We start from the raw sequence: 23,123 nt of genomic DNA on the forward strand, positions 1-23,123 counted from the left end.
GGAGAAGATTGGCCCAGCCCCAAAGCAGAGGTGGGGACAGTGGTGGGATTCAAATAATTTAACAACTGGTTCTCTAACAACCGGCTGGGTGAGCGTAGCCATGGTGGGCGTGGCCAGGGGGTGTGACAGGCAACACTCAACCTCCCACATACCCCTGGCGGCAAAAACGGGCCACGGGGGGCAAGATGAGCCTCCCCCCACACCCCGTTTTGGGCCTAGTAGGCCTCCCTGCAGTCTCCTGGGAGTGAAAACAGGCCATGGGAGGGCAGCAATGCAGCTCCCCATGCCCCATTTTGGGCCTAGAAGGCCTCCCTGCACTTACCTAGAGCCAAAATGGGGCTTCCTGGAAGGGGCGGGAGGGGAGGGGCGGAGCCAGCCAAAAATTTAACTATTGGCTCGCCTGAACCAGCCTAAACTGGCTGAATCCCACCACTGGCTGGGGATTATTCATAGTTGAAGAATTGAACCTGTACTTCACTTTCTCTACATCAGAGGTGTCAAACTCCTCTTTCATTGAGGGCCGCATCAGGGCTGTGGTTGACCTCAGCGGGCTGGGCGGCCAACTGGATGGGTGTGGCCGACTGGATGGGCGTGGCCAGCTTGACGCCACTCCCCGAACTGCTGGAATATTTCCTCTTCGCATTGGGTAGACCGGGCCGAAGCTGCGCTGGCCTGATCTTTCCTCTTCGCACTTAGACCCACGGATTGGATACGACCACATCGCGGGCCTTGAGTTTGTCACCCCTGCTCTACATGAACATGGTTATTCTGCTGACTTTAAGGATATGGAAGACCTTATTTTAACTACGAAATTGCTACAAGGATGAAAACTTAAATTAAGCCTCAGTAAGGGAGCGAGGATCCATCTGGGGAGAAAAAAAACCCACAGGAGTTTTGAAACGCTAGAATTTCCATTCTTAGGCAACGTCTACTCTTAGTTCAGATTATTCATACTGACAGGATAAGGTTTTATGAGTTATCTCAGCAGGCAACGCGAACACAGATATTACCCAGGCTTGCTGAACTGGTCATAAAATATTTCCATCAAAAGTGTCCACGTAATGCCACCATTCGCGGAATATTCCAGGAGAACTCCTTGGTTACGATTGTTGGGGCTGATCAGACATCCGTACATGAAATAAAACTGAATGAATTCTGCCTTGGTTAGGTTGAGATCCACTGTCACAAGCAAACGGCTGCATCCCTTAGAAAAGAAGGGAAAAAAATCGAGATCGAGTATCTCCATAGACAATTCTATGAAAAGATACAGGTAACTTTCAACAACTACAGGCAGGCGTTATCTTTGCTACCCTGCATGCGCAAAACCAATTGTATCAAAGCCAAATGCTGTACAGCACCAGAGGTGGCATTCAACCGGTTCGGGGCGAACCAGTAGCGGAAATTTTAACTGGTTCGCCGAACCGGCAAATACCACCTCTGGCTGGCCCCATCCCCGCCCGCCCGGTAGCCGCTCACCCGCCTCGCCCATCCAGTCACATGATGCCCGCCAAGCCACGCCCACAGAACCGGTAGTAAAACAATTTGAATCCCACCACCGCACAGCACTAATTATTTATAAATAGGAGAAGACTGACTGCTGACTCTAAATACTCCCACTGTCAAGATGTAGCTGTCTAGATCAGGGGTCTCCAACCTTGGCAATTTTAAGACTTGTGGACTTCAACTCCTAGAATTCCTTAGCCAGCTTTTCTGGCTGAGGAATTCTGGGAGTTGAAGTCCACAAGTCTTAAAGTTGCCAAGGTTGGAGACCCCTGGTCTAGATGATGTTGAACTACACTTCCCAGCATCACTCATTCTTGGTGGCAATTTTAACATGGATGTCAGCCCATCAAAGTGAGCCAGGACAAAAAAATTTGTCCTAGGAATGCTTTTTAATATACACCAGTGTGGTAAAATAAGAGAATTCTTTAAAAAGTTTGTCCAGGTTTCTCTCTCTGTCCTATTCGGCATTCCCTTACATAATCCTACCAACCATCATGATTATTCTTGATTAGTTAAGCTGCTAATACATATAACTTTCCATTCAATGCTGGAAACTGCCAAGAGTTGTTTTGTTGTGAGATTGGCAGCAAATAAATCCATCCATCCATCCATCCATCCATCCATCCATCCATTCATTCATTCATTCATTCATTCATTCATTCATTCAAGGTTTCCAGCACAGTGGTGGATTTCAAATAATTATACCACCAGTTTGCCGAAAATGTGAGCACATGAGCATGTGGCTTCTGTGCATGTGCGGCTTCCGACCCGAGGCGAAGGGCGAGCGAGCGGTATGCGAGCAGCATGTGAGCAGAGCAGGCGAGGCGTGGAGGTGAGGTACGGAGATTAGCTGGGCCGCATGGCAAAGGCAAGATATATAGGGCAGGGCGGGGTGGGCAGGATGGAGCCAGCCGGTGGTACGATTTGCCGATTTGAACTACTCAAAATTTCAGGCTACCGGTTCGCCCAAACCTGTCTGAACCGGTTGAATACCACCTCTGTTCCAACAGAATGTATTATCGCAGTGACACAATTTGGTTTCTCAAAAGTTGTTTCCCCAATCATTAATGGTTTATTAATTTATTTGTACCCCACTTTTATTATTTTTACAAACAACTCAAGGTAGTGAACATATCCAACACAACTTCCTCCTCCTATTTTCCTCATAACAACAACCCTGGAAGGTAGGTTGGAATGAGAGAGACACGTACTGGCCCAAAGTCACCCAGCTAGCTTTCATGGCTAAGGAGGAACTAGAACTCACAGTCTTCTGGTAATTGGCCCAAAGTCACCCAGCTGGCTTTCATGACTAACGAGGAACTAGAACTCACAGTCTCCTGGTAAGTGGCCCAAAGTCACCCAGCTGGCTTTATTTATTTTTTTATTTTATTTTTATTTTATTAAATTTGTATACCGCCCTACTCCCAAAGGACTCAGGGCGGTGAACAGCCAAAAAATAAAACACATAGATTACAAAATTTCAAAGACAGTATAAAACCACATTAAATAATTTGGTCCGGGACAAATTAAAACACCCCCAATACTTAAGACAAATTTAAAATTTACAATTTAAAAAGTTAAAAGGGAAAAGTTAGGCCAGGCCAGCCTGTTGAAATAAAAAAGTCTTGAGGGCGCGGTGGAAGGTGCGTCGATCCGGGATCCTCTGTATCTCCAGGGGGAGCTCATTCCAGATAGTAGGTGCCCCCACAGAGAAGGCTCTCCCCCTGGGGGCCGCCAGTCGACACTGTTTGGCTGATGGCACCCGGAGGAGCCCCTCTCTATGAGAGCGTACTGGCCGGTGAGAGGCTACTGGTGGCAACAGGGGGTCCTGGCTTTCATGGCTAAGGAGGAACTAGAACTCACAGTCTCCTGGTAAGTGGCCCAAAGTCACCCAGCTAGCTTTCATGGCTAAGGAGGAACTAGAACTCACAGTCTCCTGGTAAGTGGCCCATCTGGCTTTCATGGCTAAGATGGGACTAGAACTCATTCTCTTGCTTTTTTTCCTGGTGCCTTAACCGCTAGAGCAAACTGGCTCTCTATATAAAAATACAACTTAAGAGTTTATAGTCTTGCTCAACGTCCAAGAGGTTTGCAAGTTTCAATTGTTATTTTTCAGTTAGGTTGGGTTAATATCTTAATGCTTTCTTTCCAAAAAAAATTTTTTTTAAAAATATTTTGCTTTTTCTACACCCACCCCATGTTCAACAAACGATCATATTTACAGCAAGGCGAAGACAGTTCCAAAAACATAAACCCGAGAAAGAAAACGCAGCAATGGGGGGAAAGAGCCACCAGAAAAGGCCTGCTGGAGATGAACAACATGCCCCCCTGAAATCCAAATACTAACCCCGCTAAAATGAAGAACCATCCCAGAAGCCACCGCACCGCAGACGGTGCTCAGTTTCCCCCCGTTGACGGTTAGCCAGTTCTGGCTGGATGGGGCACGGTTGAAATTGTCTTTCAGTTGAATGGGGAGGGACACATCTGGCTCATCGCAGTATAATCCGCTCCAGTTTTCATCACACCTGTAAAGAACAAGAGAACCCAATTAAAAACAAACATCCAGAGGTGAGCTGCTGCGGGGTTCGCAGGGGTTCGGGAGAATCCTCAAATCCAACTCCTGGCTGGCTCTGCCCACCCCCCTCCCCATGTGGCCCGTTTTGGATGCAGGTAAATACAGGGTGTGCGGGGAGGGTGAAAAATGGGCCTACCAGATGTTCGGGCCTGTTTCTGGCCTCCAGAGGGCCTCCGGAGCCTAGGGAGGCCATTTTCACCCTCCTGGAGGCTCTAGGAAAGCCTCCGGAATCTGGGGAGGACAAAAATGCCGCCCCTCCGTGGTGCAGGAGGCCAACTAAGCCACAACCGCCATGGCCACGCCCACCCAGCAACCGGGCAGAGAACCCCTTGCTAAAATTTTTGAATCCCACCCCTGCAAACATCCAATTTTTAAGCGTTTCATCAAGACGAATGGGTTTCCTCCACAGCTTTAGGCTTCCTTGGTCTCCTCTCAGAAACTTCTTGAAGATTCTGCATGGTTCTGTCTTCCTGAATGTTAATTCTATTTAAGAACCCATTGCCGAAACTGTTCCACTGAAAGGCTCTTGGCTTTGATGGAAAGAAAAATGATTTTTTTTTCCAGACAGACAGAACCAAGGAGACTGTACATCAACATTCGGCTTGTCATTTTTAATAAGATGAAAAATTCCTAACGGGAATCTCAAGAGGTATGCTCCTGTTTTGGGGACAGCTTGTACAAAATTTCAATATAGTCCTGGATGGACAGATCTCCTAGAGCAGGGGTGTCAAACTCAAGGCCCAGTGGCCCAGATCTGGCCCATGGGGTGCTTAGATCTGGCCCACGAGGCCGCCCTGGAAACAGCAAAGGACCAGCCAGTGGTGCCTCTGCCAGTGAAAACGGAGCTCGGGAGGTCCGCAGATGTTCCTTGCGAGCTGTATTTTTGCTGGCAGAGGGTTGCAGGAGGCTGTCGCAGCTGGAAACGGAGCTTGGGAGCCCGTTTTCACTGGGTAGAGTGCTCGGGCTACCACAGGCGCCCTCGAAATGAGTGACGTCGAGCTGGCCATGCCCACCCTGGCCTCGTGAGGTCAAACACAACCCAGATGCAGCCCTCAATGAAATCGAGTTTGACACACCCCTGTCCTAGAGCAGTGGTTCTCAACCTGTGGTCCACGAACCTCTGGGGGTGGGGCTTCAATGTCACTGGGGGGGGGATCTGTGAAGACTTGAAAAAATAATTTAAGGGGGGGGGTCCTTGGTGCTGTCTGAGGTTTCTTGTTTTCTTGCAGACGTTTCATTACCCAAAGTAGGTAACATCATTGGTGCTAGTAGGGAGTTTATGGAATAGAGGAGGAAAAGGAGGAAGTGGGGAGGAGAGGGGAGGAGAGGGGAGGAGAGGACGAGAAGGAGCACCGTGTCAGATGATGGACATGTGTTTATCCTAAGCATGTTTAAACTCAGTTACTAACGATTGACCCAGCTACTTGCGTTGGAAGTTGGTTGTAAACTTCCTGCTACTCGTTCTGTGAGATCATACTTTTGAAGTAACTCGTTGGCAGTATTAATTTGGGGCTGCCAAGCTCCAGTCACAATGAGCTGGTAGAAGATGGGGTGTGGAAATTAAGAAAACGAGGGAAAGACAACGGGCACCTGAAATAAGCAGCCGATTGCAGGTGGTTAAGGAAGAACAAAGCAACGTTGGCAGGACTTTGTTAGCTTTATAGACGCACACCCAAAAATTGGCAAATAAAGTTAATGCCACTTCCAACAGCAGATGAGCTGTTGGAAGTGACAATTACACAAGAAGCTAAATTAAAGGGCCTTCAGAAAAACAACGTGAATATGGTACGGCAGATTTCAAAAATGGCAGTCGGAGGCCAGATCTGAGAATTCACGCAGCAAAAGCATCAGCTGCAGAGCAGTACATAATAAACCCTCTTGACGGAACGGCTTTCTGAAATATTTTTGGAACTGTGATTTAAAACAAGACTGCGGGGAGAGCTCACCGAGTCATAATAATAAGAAACCACCAAATGGCAACTTCCCAAGATACATTTTTTTTGCCAGATTTGTAAATTATACCGCTTAAATGTAAAATATTAAACTTGGCACACAAAGTTCCTCTCTGGTGACATCAATCTAACAGGTTTTAGCTGGCTTGCACGGCGATAAAAAATGTTATCTAAAATATGTTGAGTTTTTACATAATAAAATATTTTCACTGGCACTTTTTCCTGTTTCTGGCTCAATTTTTTAATATCCGACTTCCAATTTTTTTTTGCCCATCACTATCTTATAGATAAAACGATATTTTTCTAATGTTTTAAATCAAAAACTGTGCGTAAAGGAAAATCTTCAAGTTTTTCCCTAAAACAAATGAGAGTGGAGAGATAGAATAGAATAGAATAGAATAGAATAGAATAGAATAGAATAGAATAGAATAGAATAGAATAGAATAGAATGGAAAATATGGAATGGAATAGAATGGAATGGAATGGAATAGAATAGAACAGAATAAAATAGAAAATATGAAATGGAATGGAATGGAATGGAATGGAATGGAATGGAATAGAATAGAACAGAATAGAATAGAATAGAATAGAAACTATGGAATGGAATGGAATGGAATAGAATAGAATAGAATAGAATAGAATAGAATAGAATAGAATAGAATAGAATAGAATAGAATAGAATAGAAAATATAGAATAGAATGGAATGGAATGGAATGGAATGGAATAGAATAGAATAGAATAGAATAGAATAGAATAGAATAGAATAGAATAGAATAGAATAGAATAGAAAATATGGAATGGAATGGAATGGAATGGAATGGAATAGAATAGAATAGAATAGAATAGAATAGAATAGAATAGAATAGAATAGAATAGAATAGAATTCTTTATTGGCCAAGTGTGATTGGACACGCAAGGAATTTGTCTTGGTTCCTTGGATTCTGGTTCCATCACATTTTAGGTGGTATGACAAGATATTTAAACGGAATCAAAAGTTGTTTTGTCTTCTTAACAATCTGTTTTTTATGCAACTCTACGGAGGAAGTGCAAAACGAGTTGCGTTCTTTAATTTTATCTTTGCTAGTAACAATAGTTGTCATTATTATTACTACTATTCCACAATAAATGCTGGAGGTCAACGAATTCGTTCTGAACACCAAGTTTTATTAGCAGCTGGTAAAAGAAAACCAGGGAATCAAATAAAGAAGCAGGTGAAAACCACAAAAATGGATTAATGTGCTTCTATCAAATTTTGCATTTTTGTTTTAGCTGGTGCTTTTAACATAACACGCATATCTCCCCCAATGTTAACTCCCCCAATGTTATTTTACAATGTAAAATATCCTGTTAACTGAACAGGATATTTTAATTACCATAACCCTTCCCAAGTAATCCCGGAGGTACTTTTTCAAGAGGCAACTGGACTTTCTGGTTTTTCTTTGAGGATGTTTCGCTCTTCATCCAAGAAGCTTCTGAGAAGCAAAACGTCTCCGAAGAAAAACAAGAAAGTCCAGTTGTCTCTTGAAAAAAGCACCTTTGGGACAACCATGACCTAGATGACTGAGAATTTCCATGGACTTTCCAACTAATAGCATCTAAATGAACCTGGAGGAAGGCCGTGTTTAAAAAAATCTAAACACGATCATAGAGAGGAAGGTGGGAGGCAAATTGAAAAAAGCATAGCAACCAAAGTATTGAAGCGGACAAGAGACGATGGATAAATGATTTCTTTGTTGTCGTTGTTGTTATTCTGATTTGCGTTTCCTTTTCTCTCTCTCTCTCTCTCTCTTTTCTTTTTCTTTTCTTTTCTCTGTTTCAGGTAGGTGACACGAATAAAAGCCAGGTAGGTTCGAAAGAAATTTTGTTTTTCAGTAAAAGGTGATATGATTAAAAGTTAGAATAAGTGATAGAAATAAGAGAAAGGGGAACATTAGTGTAGACACTAATATAATTAATAAAATATATAATAAAATATATATTTTATTATATAATAAAATATAATAACAATAAGAGAAAACATGGAATAATTGAAGAATGACAGATTGTAATTTATTATAATTGTGTATCATTATTAGAAATATATAAGGTGATTGAATGTAATAATTATGATTAATTTTACTAGTTTTATTTGTATTAGAACATATGACACTCAGGTGCCATAGTTCACGCATTGAGTTGATATGTTTGTAAAAAAAATAAAAACTTAAAAAGAACCCTAAACAATGGAAATGAATTTGGTACATTAGACCTGTTCAATCCAGTTCCACCAAAATCAGGGAAAATACATTCAAAATCACATATAAACGGTGAACTAATCCTTTACACCAAACCATATCCTTGTAAAATTGCCATTAATCATTGCGTTACAGAAGTGGCTCTATTATCTGTCTTTACGGATGTTGCCGAAATAATAATGCACGAGGAATTAGTAACTATGATTTTTTCTAACGGTGAGAGGAGTAGCAATACTGATCTAGAAGCTGTCATCAGAGCTATCATTGGGTCGATGATAATTGATATTAATGATAGCTTTGGATTTTTGCTCTAGTTGAAAAATTGGCCAAGCACTGAAGATGGTAAAATAAGGCGGCCAATTATTTTCATGAATTGTTTTATTGATTTTTGTGACTGCACAGAATTTGTTCCGCTTCATTACATTCATGGTTAGGAGAGATTTTGTTTTGAGAGGGGACAGAAAGAGATTAATTCGAACAGGGGAGCTGGTTAGTTTGAATTCCGAGAATAAGCCAACTGAAGTGGTTATATCCTAATTGAAAACCATGAATAGGTAGTCCTCGATTTACAACCACAATGGAGCCCAAAATTTATGTTGCTAAGCGAAACAGTTTTTAAGTGAATTTGTCAGGGTATGTAGATTTAATAGCTGTAATCTGATGGAAGGTTGTAAGCGGAAGCAACTGAAAGCTGATGCAATGGGAATGAGGCAGCAGGGTTACTGCTACTTTAAGAAGCTGGATTAGAAGCTGCCTATATAAGGGAAGCCATTAGAGGGCGTCTCCCTTCTCCTCATATTCTCTCTTGTCGTGTATCTCAGTGCTCCCCGTGTGTCAGTAGCTGTATGATAAGGTATTTAACCACATATAAGTCTGTAAATATTTAGCTGTATATAAACCACTGTTAAGTATCTAAAGGCTCTGTGTGCTGTGTTTTGCTCCTGGGTTTATCTCATAATACTAATTACGCTGCCTAAACGCTGACAGAATTTTTACTTCATTTTACGACCCTTCTTGCCACAGTGGGTAAGTGCATCGTTGTAGCTGTTCAGTAACACCATTGTTAAGTGGCTTCCCCATTGACTTTGCTTTTCAGAAGGCCGCAAAGGGGATCACGTGACCCCAGGGCACTGCAACCGTCATAAATATGAGGCACTTGCCAAGTGAATTTGGATCACGTGACCATGGGGATGCTGCAACGGGGTCGCTAAGTGTGAAAACCGGGATTAAGTCACTTTTTTCAGTGCCGTTGTAACTTTGGAACAGTCACCAAATGAATGATTGCCTGTCGAGAACTACCTGTATTGTCCATTTCTTTGTGATATTGAATGGGGCGGTCTGGTCCACACGACAGGTAGCCCTCGACTTACAGCAGCTCATTTAGTGACCGTTCGAAGTTAACAACAGCACTGAAAAAAAAAAGTGACTTGTGAAAGATGTTGTCATAAGTCACTTTGTTCAGTGATGTTGCAACTTTGAACAGTCACTAAATGGACTGCTGTAAGTTGAGGAGATACCTGTAGTTACTCTAACGCTGTCTCTCTCAGTAGGGTTAATACTTACACGCAGTTTCCTTCAGTGCATCTTCCATGCCCGCTGCACATATCTATACAGCCGTCGCCTATGTAGACATTGTCAATGGCCCATGTTTGCTGCTTGTCGAAAGGCGCTGTCTGGTGCCAACGGAAACGGGTCGCATCAGACCTTTAGGGAAGACGGCACGTGAAAAAAAAATAATGCTTATGGAGTTAAAACACGAGAAGTAGCATGTTCCGCCTCTTGGTATCGATCAAACGGAGACTGCGGCTTTATTAAACAAATAAACAAAATCTAAATTAATTTGTTTCTTAAATAAATTTTAATTTTAATTTATTTTTTAAAAAACAAGGGTGTTTTAATTAGTATGGACCAAATTTATTTAATATGTTTTAAATTGTTTTTTAAATTTTATACTGTATGTGTTTTATCTCTGGCTGTTCACCACCCTGAGTCCTTCGGGAGTAGGGCGGTATATAAATTTGAATAAACTAATCTTAAACTTAAATAACCAAAGAGAGAAGCTACCTGAAATGAAGGAGAAACTTCCTAACCGTGAGGACGATTAACCAGTGGAATGACTTGCCACCAGAAGTTATGGGTGCTTCGTCACCGGAGGTTTTTAAGAAGAGACTGGACAGCCACTTGTCTGAAATTGTATAGACTCCTAGAGAGGCTTTGGAGGGTGGGAACAGCAAAAAACGTCACTTCCTGTCCAACCGGGAATTGGGAAATGGGCCATTTCAGGCCTCCGGAGGGCCTCCGAGGAGGTGGGGAAGGCTGTTTTCACCCTCCCCAGATGCATAGAGAGGATCTGGAGCCAGGTGGGAAAGAAAAATGGGCCTACCTGGGCCATCGTGTGCCAGGAGCTGGGGGGGAGGGGCGTTGCGGGTGCTTGCGCAGGGTGGGGCATATAGAATTATGGGTGTGGGCACGCACACGTGCGAACCTCCCCTGCCCCCTCCTCCTGGCATGTGATGGCAAAAAGGTTAGCCATCACTGCTATAGGTTCTCCTCCTTGAGCAGGGGGCTGGACTAGAAGACCTCCAAGATCCCTTCCAGCTTATTCTATTCTATTCTATTCTATTCTATTCTATTCTATTCTATTCTATTCTATTCTATTCTATTCTACTCTACTCTACTCTACTCTACTCTACTCTACTCTACTCTACTCTACTCTACTCTTTTCCTGTTCCTATTATTTCTATTCCTATTCCTATTTCTTTTAACAGTAGATGGCAGCATTAAACTTCAGAGGAAGTCTGCTCACCAAGGGAACAAAAGTTTTGTTCAAGCAGATTGCAACCTACGTATTTGCTTATTCCGTTTATACTTTGTACCCTCAACATTTTTTTTTCCTGATGGTCTCCCTCCAATTTTTCAATCACACTAGGGTGAACTTTGAATTTAACCCACTGATTTTATAGTCTCAAATGTTTCTGATAAACGGGAAACAATTTTTTTAAAAGCCTGAGATGTGTTTATGGTTCAAGTACAAACCCTCTTTTCTTATTACTCTATATTCTGGTTCTTGTGGCAACTGAGACCTGTTCTCTCACCAGGGGTGGGATGCTGGGGGTTCGGGAGAACCTCTAGCTAAGATTCTGTGCAGTTCGGAGAACCCCCAAATCCCACTCCTGGCTGGCCCCGCCCATCCTGCCCCGCCCCTCCCAAGAGTCCCCACATGGCCAGTTTTGGATGCAGGTAAGCGTAGGGCACGTGCGGAGGCTTGGGGAGGGTGAAAAACGGGACTACTGGAAGTTTGGGAAGGCCAGAAACAGGCCTGTCTCTGGCCTCCAGAGGGCCTCCGGAGCCTGGGGAGACAGTTTTCATCCTCCCTTCAGCTTGGAGCTGAAAGCAGCGTTTTTCTCTTTATCAGATTTGATATTATGAAGCCAAGTGTGTTCTTTGCTTGCCCCGTCTTCTTGTTCCACTAACCGTTCCTAGCATCACTGCCTTCTCCATTGAATTTCCACGCATAACATGGCCAAAGTAAATCAGATGTAGTCTTATGATTCTAGCTTCCAGTGAAGTGTCTGGTTTTATACAATTTAACTCCTCTCTGTTAAGTTATGAGCCTCGGTGGTGCAGTGGCTAGAGTGCAGTACTGCAGGCTACTTCTGCTGACTGCCGGCTGCCTGCAATTTGGCAGTTTGAATCTCACCAGGCTCAAGGTTGACTCAGCCTTCCATCCTTCCGCGATGGGTCAAACGAGGACCCAAATTGTTGGGGGGGCAAGATGCTGACTCTGTAAACCGCTTAGAGAGGGCTGTAAAGCACTGTAAAGCGGTATATAAGTCTAAGTGCTATTGCTATTGCTATTGCTACTCTGGCTCTCCGTGATATATCCAATAATTTACACCAACACTACAGTTCAAAGGCGTCAATTCGATCAGCCATTCTTAGTGTCCAACTCTCGCATCCCTACATCATTAATAGGAAGACTATTGCTCTAACTAGCCTGCTTTTTGTATATTTTTACTTGAGAAATAGGATGTACTTAAATAATATCTCATTTCAATGTTGTTCACTTGGAACAGAAAAGTGGCTGAATCTGCAGAGAGAATAAGTCATCAATGAGATACTAAAGGTTTTTAGAAGATCTCAACTAATGTGAGATATGATAAAGTATCAGCTTCCCTCACAAACAGACTTAAACTTGTAGAGCTCTGTGTGTGTGAGTGCATGCGTGTCCCTAACTTTTTGAACCATGTACCCTCCCCAGATGTTTTTGAGATGCAGAGTTTCTAGACTGCTTAATAATCATGAGAGATGGAGTTCAACAAATCTTGAGGATCCCTTGTCAAGAAAAGTGCAGGAGATCATGATCAATTAGCATTTGTTGACTTAATAGCATGCACACTAGAACGTTTTGCGCAGCCTCATTGGAGTGAAGTGGGAGACATGATGAAATAATTTTATTTAGAACTAGCTGGATGCCCGTGCTTTGCTACGAAATGATGTGATTGGGCGTGATAAATTGACACTTAAAGCCTGAAACTTAATGTAGAATATGTAACTCTGCAGCATCACAGCGTGTTAATATAAGGCAACTGGCAGTTGGAACAGAGTGGGTGTGGGAGTAGAATGTCCCAGCCCACAGGCTGGATGAGTCACATGCTGGCCTCGCCCACACCCGGTTTAGTGAAGGGGTAGCATCAGAGCGTGTGAATATAAGGCAACTGGTAGTTGGAACAGAGTTTTTTTCAGGTGGAGAGGGGGAGTAGAATGTCTAGCTCCTTAGCATCAGAGCATGTTAATATAATACTGTATATGAAATACTAATGATCGGATGGTCATTTTGAAAAATCCTTTCTTAGCGAGCACCTAGAAGCCAAGAGGAACATACGTGCCAAATTTCAAGTTTGTAGGCTTTACCTTTCTGGAGATTTTGTGATAAGTGAGTGGTATTTGGCTTTTATATATATAGATATCTCTTCTGACGTATTTCAAAAGGCAATGGAGCTAACTGAGGACAAATATGCAACTTGTAGAATTCCTTTGGAAAACAAGTTTAGAAACGCGTAACTACCATGGTAAAAGAGACCCCTGTTTTCAAAGCCATAATATAACGGGAAACTTGTTGTGATGGATAAAAGCATGTCAAAGATAATTCACCTGGTGTAAGGAGGAAGTGGCAAGATGATTCTCGTCCATTTGTTGAAGGTATCGGATACCAAGATCCGCTGGAGGTGATACCTGTTGCATTCTACGTTAGTAGGAAGGCAGTCTCTTACTACAGGTTGCCATGTCAGACCAAGGTCCACAGAATATTCCAGCTCGATAGCTAAAAAAAAAAGAAAGAAAAAAAGCATGAAATGCAAAAATTGTAAGATTGGCTCATAGGCAAGCATTAAAATATTACATGTGAAGAAGAATAGAGATAACTTGAATGACTGCTCCAAAGCATTGGTGAAATCGTCCCCGGATTGTCACTGGTTCACTGTCCACACATGCGCGGTGCGCATCAAATGCACGCTGTGGACGCACGCATGCACAGTACATGCACAGTACAAACGCGTGGAAAAAGGATGCTTGGGAAGGTAAGTAGAACAGTGGGACGATGACAGCTGTGCCGCGCGATTTAGATTCACTAGAAAGCAGCGAACCGGTGCGAACCGGTAGCATTTCACCACTCTTCCAAAGGTACTTTTTAAAAAGGCAACTGGACTTCCTTGGTTTCTCTTTGAAAACGTTTTGCTTCTTATCCAAGAAGCTTCTTCGTTTCTTCAGTCAGAACTGAAGAAGGACGACGACTGAGGCAATTTGCAGGGAACAACTTCGTTCACTCTCCTTCGCGTCTGGATCTCAGTTCTCAGCAAATTGCTTCTGGGCTTTCTGCCAACCATAGTAAGATGACGATTATTTATTCTTTGGATTCTTGTAGGCTGTTAAGAAAGTTAATGAACAGCCTTTGTTTGAAAAAAGACTGATTTAATTTAGTAAACTAAGGTTTTTTTTACAGATTTTGTGTGTGCTGCGTTCTTTGGGGTCCGTAGCTGGGGCAGAACAGTTGGATTGTTTCTGGCTTCTGGCATTTGGTTGCGTTATCTCCTCTTCTGATGGTTGTAAGCCTTGTAATCCAACTCCTTTCGGGATCTGGACGGCTTACAAATTGCTTACATAAATATACAGCCATAAAAATAAATCAAATGGAGGGCAGATTATGGCGCTGCCGAGATGTTCATTGGCAGGCACCAATGGATAAATCAAGGCATTTAGGCCTGATAGAAATGATAATGAAGTTCTGAAATAGGCACAGATGTGGAAATTTGAGATAGTATAGTGTTTCTCAGCCTTGCCAACTTGAAGGTGTGTAGACTTCAATTGTGGAAGTCCCCTCGTTGCCAGCACTGAGGAACATTGGCATAGCAACGGAACTGCCCGCCGCCATCGCTACTGACTTGCCCGAGCCGGTCCGAACCGGGAGCATTTCACCACTGATGTAAGTGTAAAAAATGGTCATAAATCACTTTTTTCAGTGTTGTTGTAGCTTCGAACAGTCCCTAAGTGAACTGGTGTAAGTCGAGGACTACACAGAAAGGCAGATAAGCTCAGAATGATGACCTCCTCGTAAGTGGCATAATTCTTATGGATAAGATTTCTGACAGATGAACTTAACGCTAGAATGAATTGGAACTTTAAAATGAAGAGTAAGGATTGTATATGGGGCTGGCCGTTAATTTCCCCTCTCCATTGAAACGGCTTCATTACTTATAAGTAAATTAGCTATCTGCTTTATGGATTTTCTTTAAGGCTCATTTCCATTGTTAGGCTGAATTGTGACGTACCGGTCTGAGTTTAATTGATAAACGCGATCACATTCCCCTCTAGTCAAATTTAAACCAGCTGCACGCCAATATAATTGATAGAAGTGCAAAGAAAATGTTAAGATGGTATTTCGGTCTCTGGAGTTACAGACATTGTAATCATTTAGAGCGTGACACCCCATAAGTCAAGAAATTACGAGAAATCAATGCCAGGACGGGAGATTTATACGAGGGATGTCCAGATCTTTTCTCCTAGGTATGTATTACTCAGAACAGCAAATATATCCATGAATAATATAGCTGTTTTATACTCGTGAAAATTACAGCTAATCCCTGATTTATAACCATCATTCAGATGAGAATTACACTTGTCAGTCATGGTGGTCGTAAGTCGAGGCACCTATGTGACTGAAAGTTCGGGGCAGTTACAAGGCCTTGAATTTTGATCATGTGAGCATGGGGATGCTGATGGGTCATGTTCTGTCCTAGGCTTCCTTAGAAAGTATACAGCACAATCTTAGTCCTGGCAAACCTCTTTAATTCATTATGGCTGTGAATTATTGTCATTCCCAGTCTGAAAGGCTTCTCAAGGGGAGGGTTTACAAACACCTACCTTATCTCCCTTGGAATGCTGCCAGAGAACTAATTGCTACACGCAGGGCAAGGCCAAACTTAGCACAGAGTCAAACAGAACTTTCCCAGAGCTTTTATCGACCAGAGGAACTAATTGCTTCCTGCAAAAGCTCATGTCCCGTTTGCTTCTCTTTTATGTCTTATGGGAGGAGCCAATCATCCCCAAGCCTTACTCCCAAGTTGACCCTGTTTCCTTAATTGTTCCTGTCTCCTGGCAGCTCTGCGCATGCGCACATTGGGAACAGGCTCCCGCTGTTCTTCTGCCTCGCTGATGTCAGATTCCGGAGACTCCGGAGGCAGCAAAGAACTACCAGATGGCCTTGGCCCCCTCTCTGCCTCCAACTCAGAGCCCTCGTCCAAGCCTTCCCCAGACTCTAGCACTGGCCCACGTTCCTCCCCAACCTCCTCACTGTCCGAATCTGCTGCCAGCTCTGTTGGCCGCTGGCGATCCACAACAGGTCATATCTGTGAAAAACAGTCATAGTGCTGTTTTCAGTGCTGTCGTAGCTTCAAACGGCCACTAAATGAATGCTTGTTATCTGTATTAAAAAATGCTGCTGAGGCAAGTTACCAAAACATAAACGACAAATTTAAAGAAACAGTCTTTACCGTAGCAAGAATCGGTGACCGAACAAGACGCAGCAAAATCCAGCTGAAGGAAAGAGTCCTCGTTTATGGCAATGTCGGTGGTGACCACGTAGCGAGTGCTGGCCTTCTCAATGAAGACCAGAGCATCTCCAGAAGAGCCACAGACGGGCATTTTGGTTCCACCTGGGTGAAGAAGCCATTTCTTGCTGTCCAAGGTGCTGAAATCGTCTTCTAGGACTGTGTTGCCGGAAATATTTCCACCGATAAGGATCTACAATACAGAGACAAACACCAATTTAATTTCCTGTGAGGAAGTTGAATCAAAAAGTCTGTGGAGATTCTCAGTCACCCCAGATCATAGTTGTCCCAAAGGTAGTTTTCAGAAGAACTGAACTTTGTTTTTCCTTGAAAACATTTAGCTTCGCATCCAAGAAAACACAGTTGGATCAGCAGCATAGAGAGAATAACAAGAAATCATGTCTCAGAGACTGTTGTGGCCCCGCCCTCTGAGCCTATCTCATCGGAGGAAGAAGGCTCCGAACATGAGGGAGCGGAGTCAGCCAGGCCTCCCTCTCCAGGCCCCTCCCCTCTGGCACTGTCTCAGGTGCCGGCCGAGGGAGAGGAGATTAGCCAGGAGCCAGGTGTCTCGGATGAGAGCGAGGAAGGAGAGCCATCGTTCCTGGATGCATGCCAACGAAGGCGTGATAAACGGTTGCAGCAGTTAAGGAGGCGTGCTAGGGATTAGAACTGAGTCACTGGACCACACCCTAGAGACTATATAAGAGAGGGTGGTGGCTGGTAAAACTCCGTGACGAACAAAAACTAACTTTGGCTAGTCACCTGAAGCTGCCGAAGGGATATTGTTTTGCTGGACTATTTGCAATGCGTATGTAATTTTATGTTATCTGTTGCAGTAAAGCTCTTGGCAGACGGTGCTTATATTGTTGCCAAGTTTGAGATAATGACCTGTGTGCGTGCCAAGTACTTTCTTAACCCTTGGCTGGCTGTGTTTGTGTGTGTGTGTAGACGGGGACAGATCAGAGACATGCTTCCTATTTTGGTAGCACTCTGGAATCAATCCAGCTTTGTTCAGGCTTCAAAAAATTACTGTGTTTCCCCGAAAATAAGACCCTGTCTTATATTTTTTTGAATCCCGAAATAAGCACTTGGCCTTATTTTCAGGGAGGTCTTATTATTTTGGGGCGTGTGGAGGAAACCAGAGGAAATTTATTTATTTATTTATTTTATTTGCACGTATTTATATGCCGCCCTTCTCCCAAAGGACTCAGGGCGGCGAACAAAAGCAAAAACATACAATTAAAATCCGAATTAAAACCAGTTAAAATCAAATAATAATAAATAATAAAACCCAAGAATCTGAATCAGCCCATTTGTTGAAATAGCCAAGTCTTCAGGCCTCGACGGAAGGAACGGAGATCAGGTGCCATCCGGAGCTCGGTGGGTAACTCGTTCCAGAGGGTAGGGGTGCCCACAGAGAACGCCCTACCCCTGGACGTCGCCAGACGACATTGTCTAGTCGACGGTACCCTGAGGAGAGCTGCCCTGTGAGAGCGGACAGGACGGTGGGAGGCAGGCAGGAGATGGTCCTGCAGATATCCTGGACCTAAGCGATGGCAGGGACCAGCTGAGCATGCGTTTAAATATTTTCGGGTAGGGCCTATTTTTCTACTTGCATTTTTTACGTGCTTTCGAACTGCTAGGTTGGCAGAAGCTGGGACAAGTAACAGGAGCTCACCCCGTTATGCGGCGCTAGGGATTCGAACCGCTGAACTGCCAACCTTTCGATCGACAAACTCAGCATCTTAGCCACTGAGCCACCACATCCCTTCATTCCTACGTTAGAAATTGAGATATTTCTTTGTAAAGAAAGAGGTTATTGAAAGAAGAGTTAGATTAAAACAGGCATTGCCTGTTTATTCTTTATTCAATATCGAATAAAGCTGAAAGATTAACGGAATGAGGCTATGGAACAAGGGACCGTTTGCTCTGTAATTACTCTGTAATTTTTCCCGAGTTTTAATAAAGGGTGCTGACTGTCTCTTACATTCAGTATGATTTAATTTTTTAAAAATTGCCTGCAGTTATAAACAGCAGATATTCCACATAACAAGTTATGTCATAAACAAATGGGAGCCCGAAATATGCTTCGCAGGGAGGCAATTTAAAAAAAAACAAACATATTTTTGCTCCGAGCCTCTCCTAAATAGATTAAGAGGTGCAGTAAATTTTCCATAAATGGCTCTTAATGCCCTGTAAGCAAAGAATTATTTGCAAATTATTATCCGTAATTATATTGCGAAGTTGCTTAAGATCTTCTAAATTGTATAGAACCGCAATCAAAGTTGCTGGGAACGAAGCTTCAATACTTGGTATAATACAAATAATTCCAGGTTGAAATTAATAATAGATGCTTTAATGTTGCTTTTAGTCTGAATGGAAAAGTAGCATACAGGTAGTGCTCAAATTACAATGGTTTTGTTTAGTGACCGTTCAAAGTTACAACGGGGCTGAAAAAAACTGATTTGGTCATTTTTCTCGCTTACAATCGTTGTAGCATCCTCATGGTCACATGATAAGAATTTAGACCCTTGGAAACTGACTCATATTTATGACGGTTGCTGTGTTCCAGATGCACTTAATAACAGTGTTGGTAACTTAATAACTGCAGTGCTTCACTTAACAACTGTAGAAAGGAAGGTCGTAAAATGGGGCAAAACTCTCTTAACCACTGTCTCACTTGGCAACAGAAATTTTGGACTCAGTTGCAGTCGTAAGTCGAGGAGTGCTGGTACTGTTTCCCCCCCCTTGTCAAAATTAATTACTCGCCTACTTTTTGAAACCGCTTTAATATTATTTATTCTGATCAGATCTAATTAACAGTGAGTGACTGTGAACTTCTAATCACTTTTCTTCCTGTAAGCAAAAGGGAGGGGGAAAATATATATTTGTATTGCTGGCATTTGTTCCTGCCATGAATTTGATATCCAAATATTTTGGGGAATTTTAAGCAGAGGCAGATGGCTCAGAATTAAACATCACAACATGTAAATATAAAACATAATTATTCCAACTCCTTCCTTAAGACTGTTTTTACAGTAGCTCTTGGCCACAGTAGGATCGGCTTTAATTTTTCCCAACCTGTAGTTTTTAGATGTATTGGAATTATAACTTTCTGAATAGCCATGTCTATTAAAACTTAAGTATTATTAATTTCCTGCTTAAGGATGGAGTTGGACTTGACAACTTCCAAGGTCCCTTCCAATTCTCCTATTCTATTCTATTCTATTCTATTCTATTCTATTCTATTCTATTCTATTCTATTCTATTCTATTCTATTCTATTCTATTCTATTCTATTCATTAATGTAGGGGTTTGAGACCTACCAATAGTGGTTTTCACTTACCTTCACTACCAGTTTGGAACTGTGAGCGCTCGTGCACACACTTCACTTGCGTGATGACTTGGGTGGGTGGAGCCTTCCACCACTATTACTATCGATTCACCCGAACTGGTGCGAACCGGTAGAAACCCACCTCTGAGACCCGCACTCTGAGCAATGGGGGGAGCTCCTGTTCCTGCCTCAGTTCCTGCCCATCTAAGCAGTTTGAAAGCACGCAAATGCAAGTAGATAAATAGGTATCATTTTGGTGGGAAAGTAATGGTGTTCTGTGTGTCTCAGCATGTACTCAAGCTGGCCAAATGACCACGGAAATTGTTTTCGGACAGCGCTGGCTCCCTCGACGAAGAAACGGAGATGATCTCTGTGCCCTTAGAGTCCAACACAACTGGACTCTACTGAGAGGGAAACCTTTACCTTTTTTTGAAAAATGTAAACTATAGTTGTCATCCTGACAAATTTGTAGCATGGGAGGAGTGTCTGTGTTTGTGTGCTCTCTGTTGCAATCTCAGCCTCGATTGTGATGCACTTACAAAACAAGTAGGGCTTGGATCAGGATGCTCAACATCTTACAGATTTTGACTTCTCGTGCAGAAACCATTGAGAAAGGCGACTTTAGAAGAGGGAATTAAAAACAATTGATGCAAAGTGCTTTGGAAAAAGCATCACGTGTACTGATTGACAGTTTCCCACCATTGGTTTTAAAAAGTTTTTTTTCCCCCAGCAACAATTTCCCATCATTGTCAGCTTGCATATCATTGAAAGGTTCTTGCCCTGCCTTCTGATGCTTTGGTAAATAGGCTGTCCCCCTCAACTCTGTGACAGCCCCTCAAATATTGGACCACTGCTTCAATGGATAATTAGAACTGCAGAAGAAACAATGGCTACCAACCTGCCTTCCACTGAGGACCTGTATACTGCACGAGTCAAAAAGAGGGCTGGGAAAATATTTACAGACCCCTCGCATCCTGGACATAAACTGTTTCAACTCCTACCCTCAAAATGACACTATAGAGCACTGCACACCAGAACAACAAGACACAAGAACACTTTTTTCTTGAATGCCATCACTCTGCTAAACAACTAATTCCCACAACACTGTCAAATTATCTACTAATACTGTATTATTATTATTATTCTCATCCTTACTAGTACCTATCTCTTCCCAACTATATCCATGTTGCTTGTATCTTTACAACTTATATTGTTTTTATTGTTTCCTAGTATGATTTGATTGCTTATTAGTATCCTATGACTATCACTAAGTGTTGTATCTTATCATTCTTGATGAATATATTTTATTTTTTCTTTATGTTCACTGAAAGCATATGCACCAAAGACAAATTCCTTGTGTGTCCAATCACACTTGGCCAATAAAGAATTCTATTCATATCTCCCCTAGTCCTTCCTTTCACTAGGCTAGACATTATAATAATATCTAGGAACGGAATAATCTTTGACAGTATAAAGGGCAAAGAAACATCCTGGATGGAACCCTGTTTTCAGCTCTTCATTTTTTTCAGAATAAAATGTCAATTCGCAAAGCATCCCTGGCCTGGTTTTGAGTTGCCATAGGCCAGGAAGGGTGGGAAACTGGCAAAATGGCATGGCAGCCAAAGACAGATGCACATTCCATGCTTATCTCTCTCAAGGCTGTATCCCAAGGTTACCCACAGCAGCCGAAGGGGAGTGACCTCTACAACCCCCGAAATTGCTCCGTTGGCAAATGTGATTGATGACACACCCTAGTGGGAGTGGGGAAACAGGGTCATCATTGGGGCATAAATTATGTAGGGTCAGAGCTGGCTTTACTTGGGAACGTGCTGACATGAAGCTCCTAATTAAATAACTGGATTCTTTTGAAGCTTGGCTCCAGAGGCTCATGATTTAATTAGGGTGTCTGTTGGAACCCTGATATAAACAATAGTGCTCTACAAAGAATACTGAATATTGGGATTAACCATGTCTTATGTTTTCAGCTAAAAAGGATGACAGTTGTGGTCCTCCAGCAGCCTGCGGAGCTGTCAGCGGAGTCAGACAGTGAGGAGGCTGGGGAGGAAAATGGGCCAGTCCTGGAGTCTGGGAAAGGCCTGGACGAGGGCTCTGCGTCGGAGGCAGAGATGGGGCCAGGGCCATCTGGGAGTGATGCACAGACTCCGGAGCCCCCAAAGTCAGGCAGCGGAGAGGCAGAGGAACAGGAGGAGCCTGTTCCTAGCGCACGCATGTGCAGAGCTTCCAGAAGGCAAGAGCAGCTAAAGTAAAAGGGATGACTCAGGAGTAAGGCCAGGAGATGATTGGCTCCTCCCATAAGGCTTAAAAGAGAAACAAAGACACTTGGGCCTTTTGCAGGAAAGCAACGTTGCTAACTCTGTTTCCAGTCGGCATCTCTTGTTTGTTTCTGAACTCCGTGGGGCTTTGCCAAGTAAGGCCTTTGGCAACGTATCAAAGAAGATAAAGTTTGGTGATTATCCCGAAGGACTTCTTCCGAAAGAGTTTTTTTGCAACTAATTGGGACTCAGCTGGGAATGAAAGTAATTCTCAGCTGTTACAATAAAATAGGTTTTTTTGGGACTAATTGTGTATTGTAATGACTCAGTAAGCCTAGGTCACAACAACGACTTACCTGGTCAATGACCCAAGGGCTGTAGAAATGCCCGTTCTCAGAAGGTTGCCACCAGCGGAGACGCGTAGAGGGAGAACGAGCTTTTAGAGGGATTTCCAAAGCAATGTACCGTCCGATATTGCTAGAATTGCTGAAGAGAAATTCCTGGAGTAGATTCCATCGGAGTCCACCATTAAGGGAATATTGTAACAACACCGGCTGACTCCTGGGATCGGGTACGGCTTTGCCACATCCCAGCCTCATGAAGAATTGCACAAATCTACATTAAGCACGAAAGAGCCCAAAATCAGAAGAAATATATTATTACTTTTGCTTGTACAAGACAATAAGTCATTCCTTTTTTTCCCACAATGAATAACACTATATTGTTATGCTATGCTGGGTATATATCAATGTGGCTTAAGCCTTTGCCTCATTTTATTTTAATACACCACTTGCTTTTACTCTTTGTATTTCGTTTATCCATTAGAGTGGCATCAAAAGAATTTTTTTTAAAGCTATTTTTCCTCCAGGCGTCAGCATGGAATCAATAAATAGACCGATTTACTTATAGAGCGAACGTCCTACTAAATTTGAATCTGCATTGAAATTTCGTGATTTTAGCCCAGAAACTTGGCAGCGTATAAAAGACAAAGCATAAAACACACAGCCCCGAGCTACATCCATTTGTTTATTAATATACATACCATCTTCCAGTTTTCCAGAAGATGGAAATGCAGCTTCGTAAAACCCAAAACGACGGGTAACAGTTCCAAGACAGGATTTATGGAATTATATACTGCTTCATTGA

At 42.9% G+C, this 23,123-nt stretch overlaps 1 protein-coding gene across 3 annotated transcripts in view; it reads right to left on the reverse strand.

Moving 5' to 3' along the window:
- Positions 1-23,123, reverse strand: part of RELN (reelin) — a 382,634-nt gene that overhangs the window by 41,494 nt on the left and 318,017 nt on the right. For all 3 annotated transcript variants that reach the window (XM_060692666.2, XM_060692664.2, XM_060692665.2), the window contains 6 exons: positions 22,334-22,592; positions 16,314-16,563; positions 13,420-13,588; positions 9,829-9,969; positions 3,851-4,028; positions 1,011-1,204 (listed from right to left, as the gene is read on the reverse strand). In XM_060692666.2, the coding sequence (XP_060548649.2) occupies positions 1,011-1,204; positions 3,851-4,028; positions 9,829-9,969; positions 13,420-13,588; positions 16,314-16,563; positions 22,334-22,592 (1,191 nt within the window). The remainder of the gene's footprint in view (positions 1-1,010; positions 1,205-3,850; positions 4,029-9,828; positions 9,970-13,419; positions 13,589-16,313; positions 16,564-22,333; positions 22,593-23,123) is intronic.

The sequence above is a fragment of the Pantherophis guttatus genome, chromosome 7 (assembly GCF_059756535.1).
Source record: "Pantherophis guttatus breed Tessera chromosome 7, ASM5975653v1, whole genome shotgun sequence".
NCBI classification, from domain to species: domain Eukaryota; kingdom Metazoa; phylum Chordata; class Lepidosauria; order Squamata; family Colubridae; genus Pantherophis; species Pantherophis guttatus.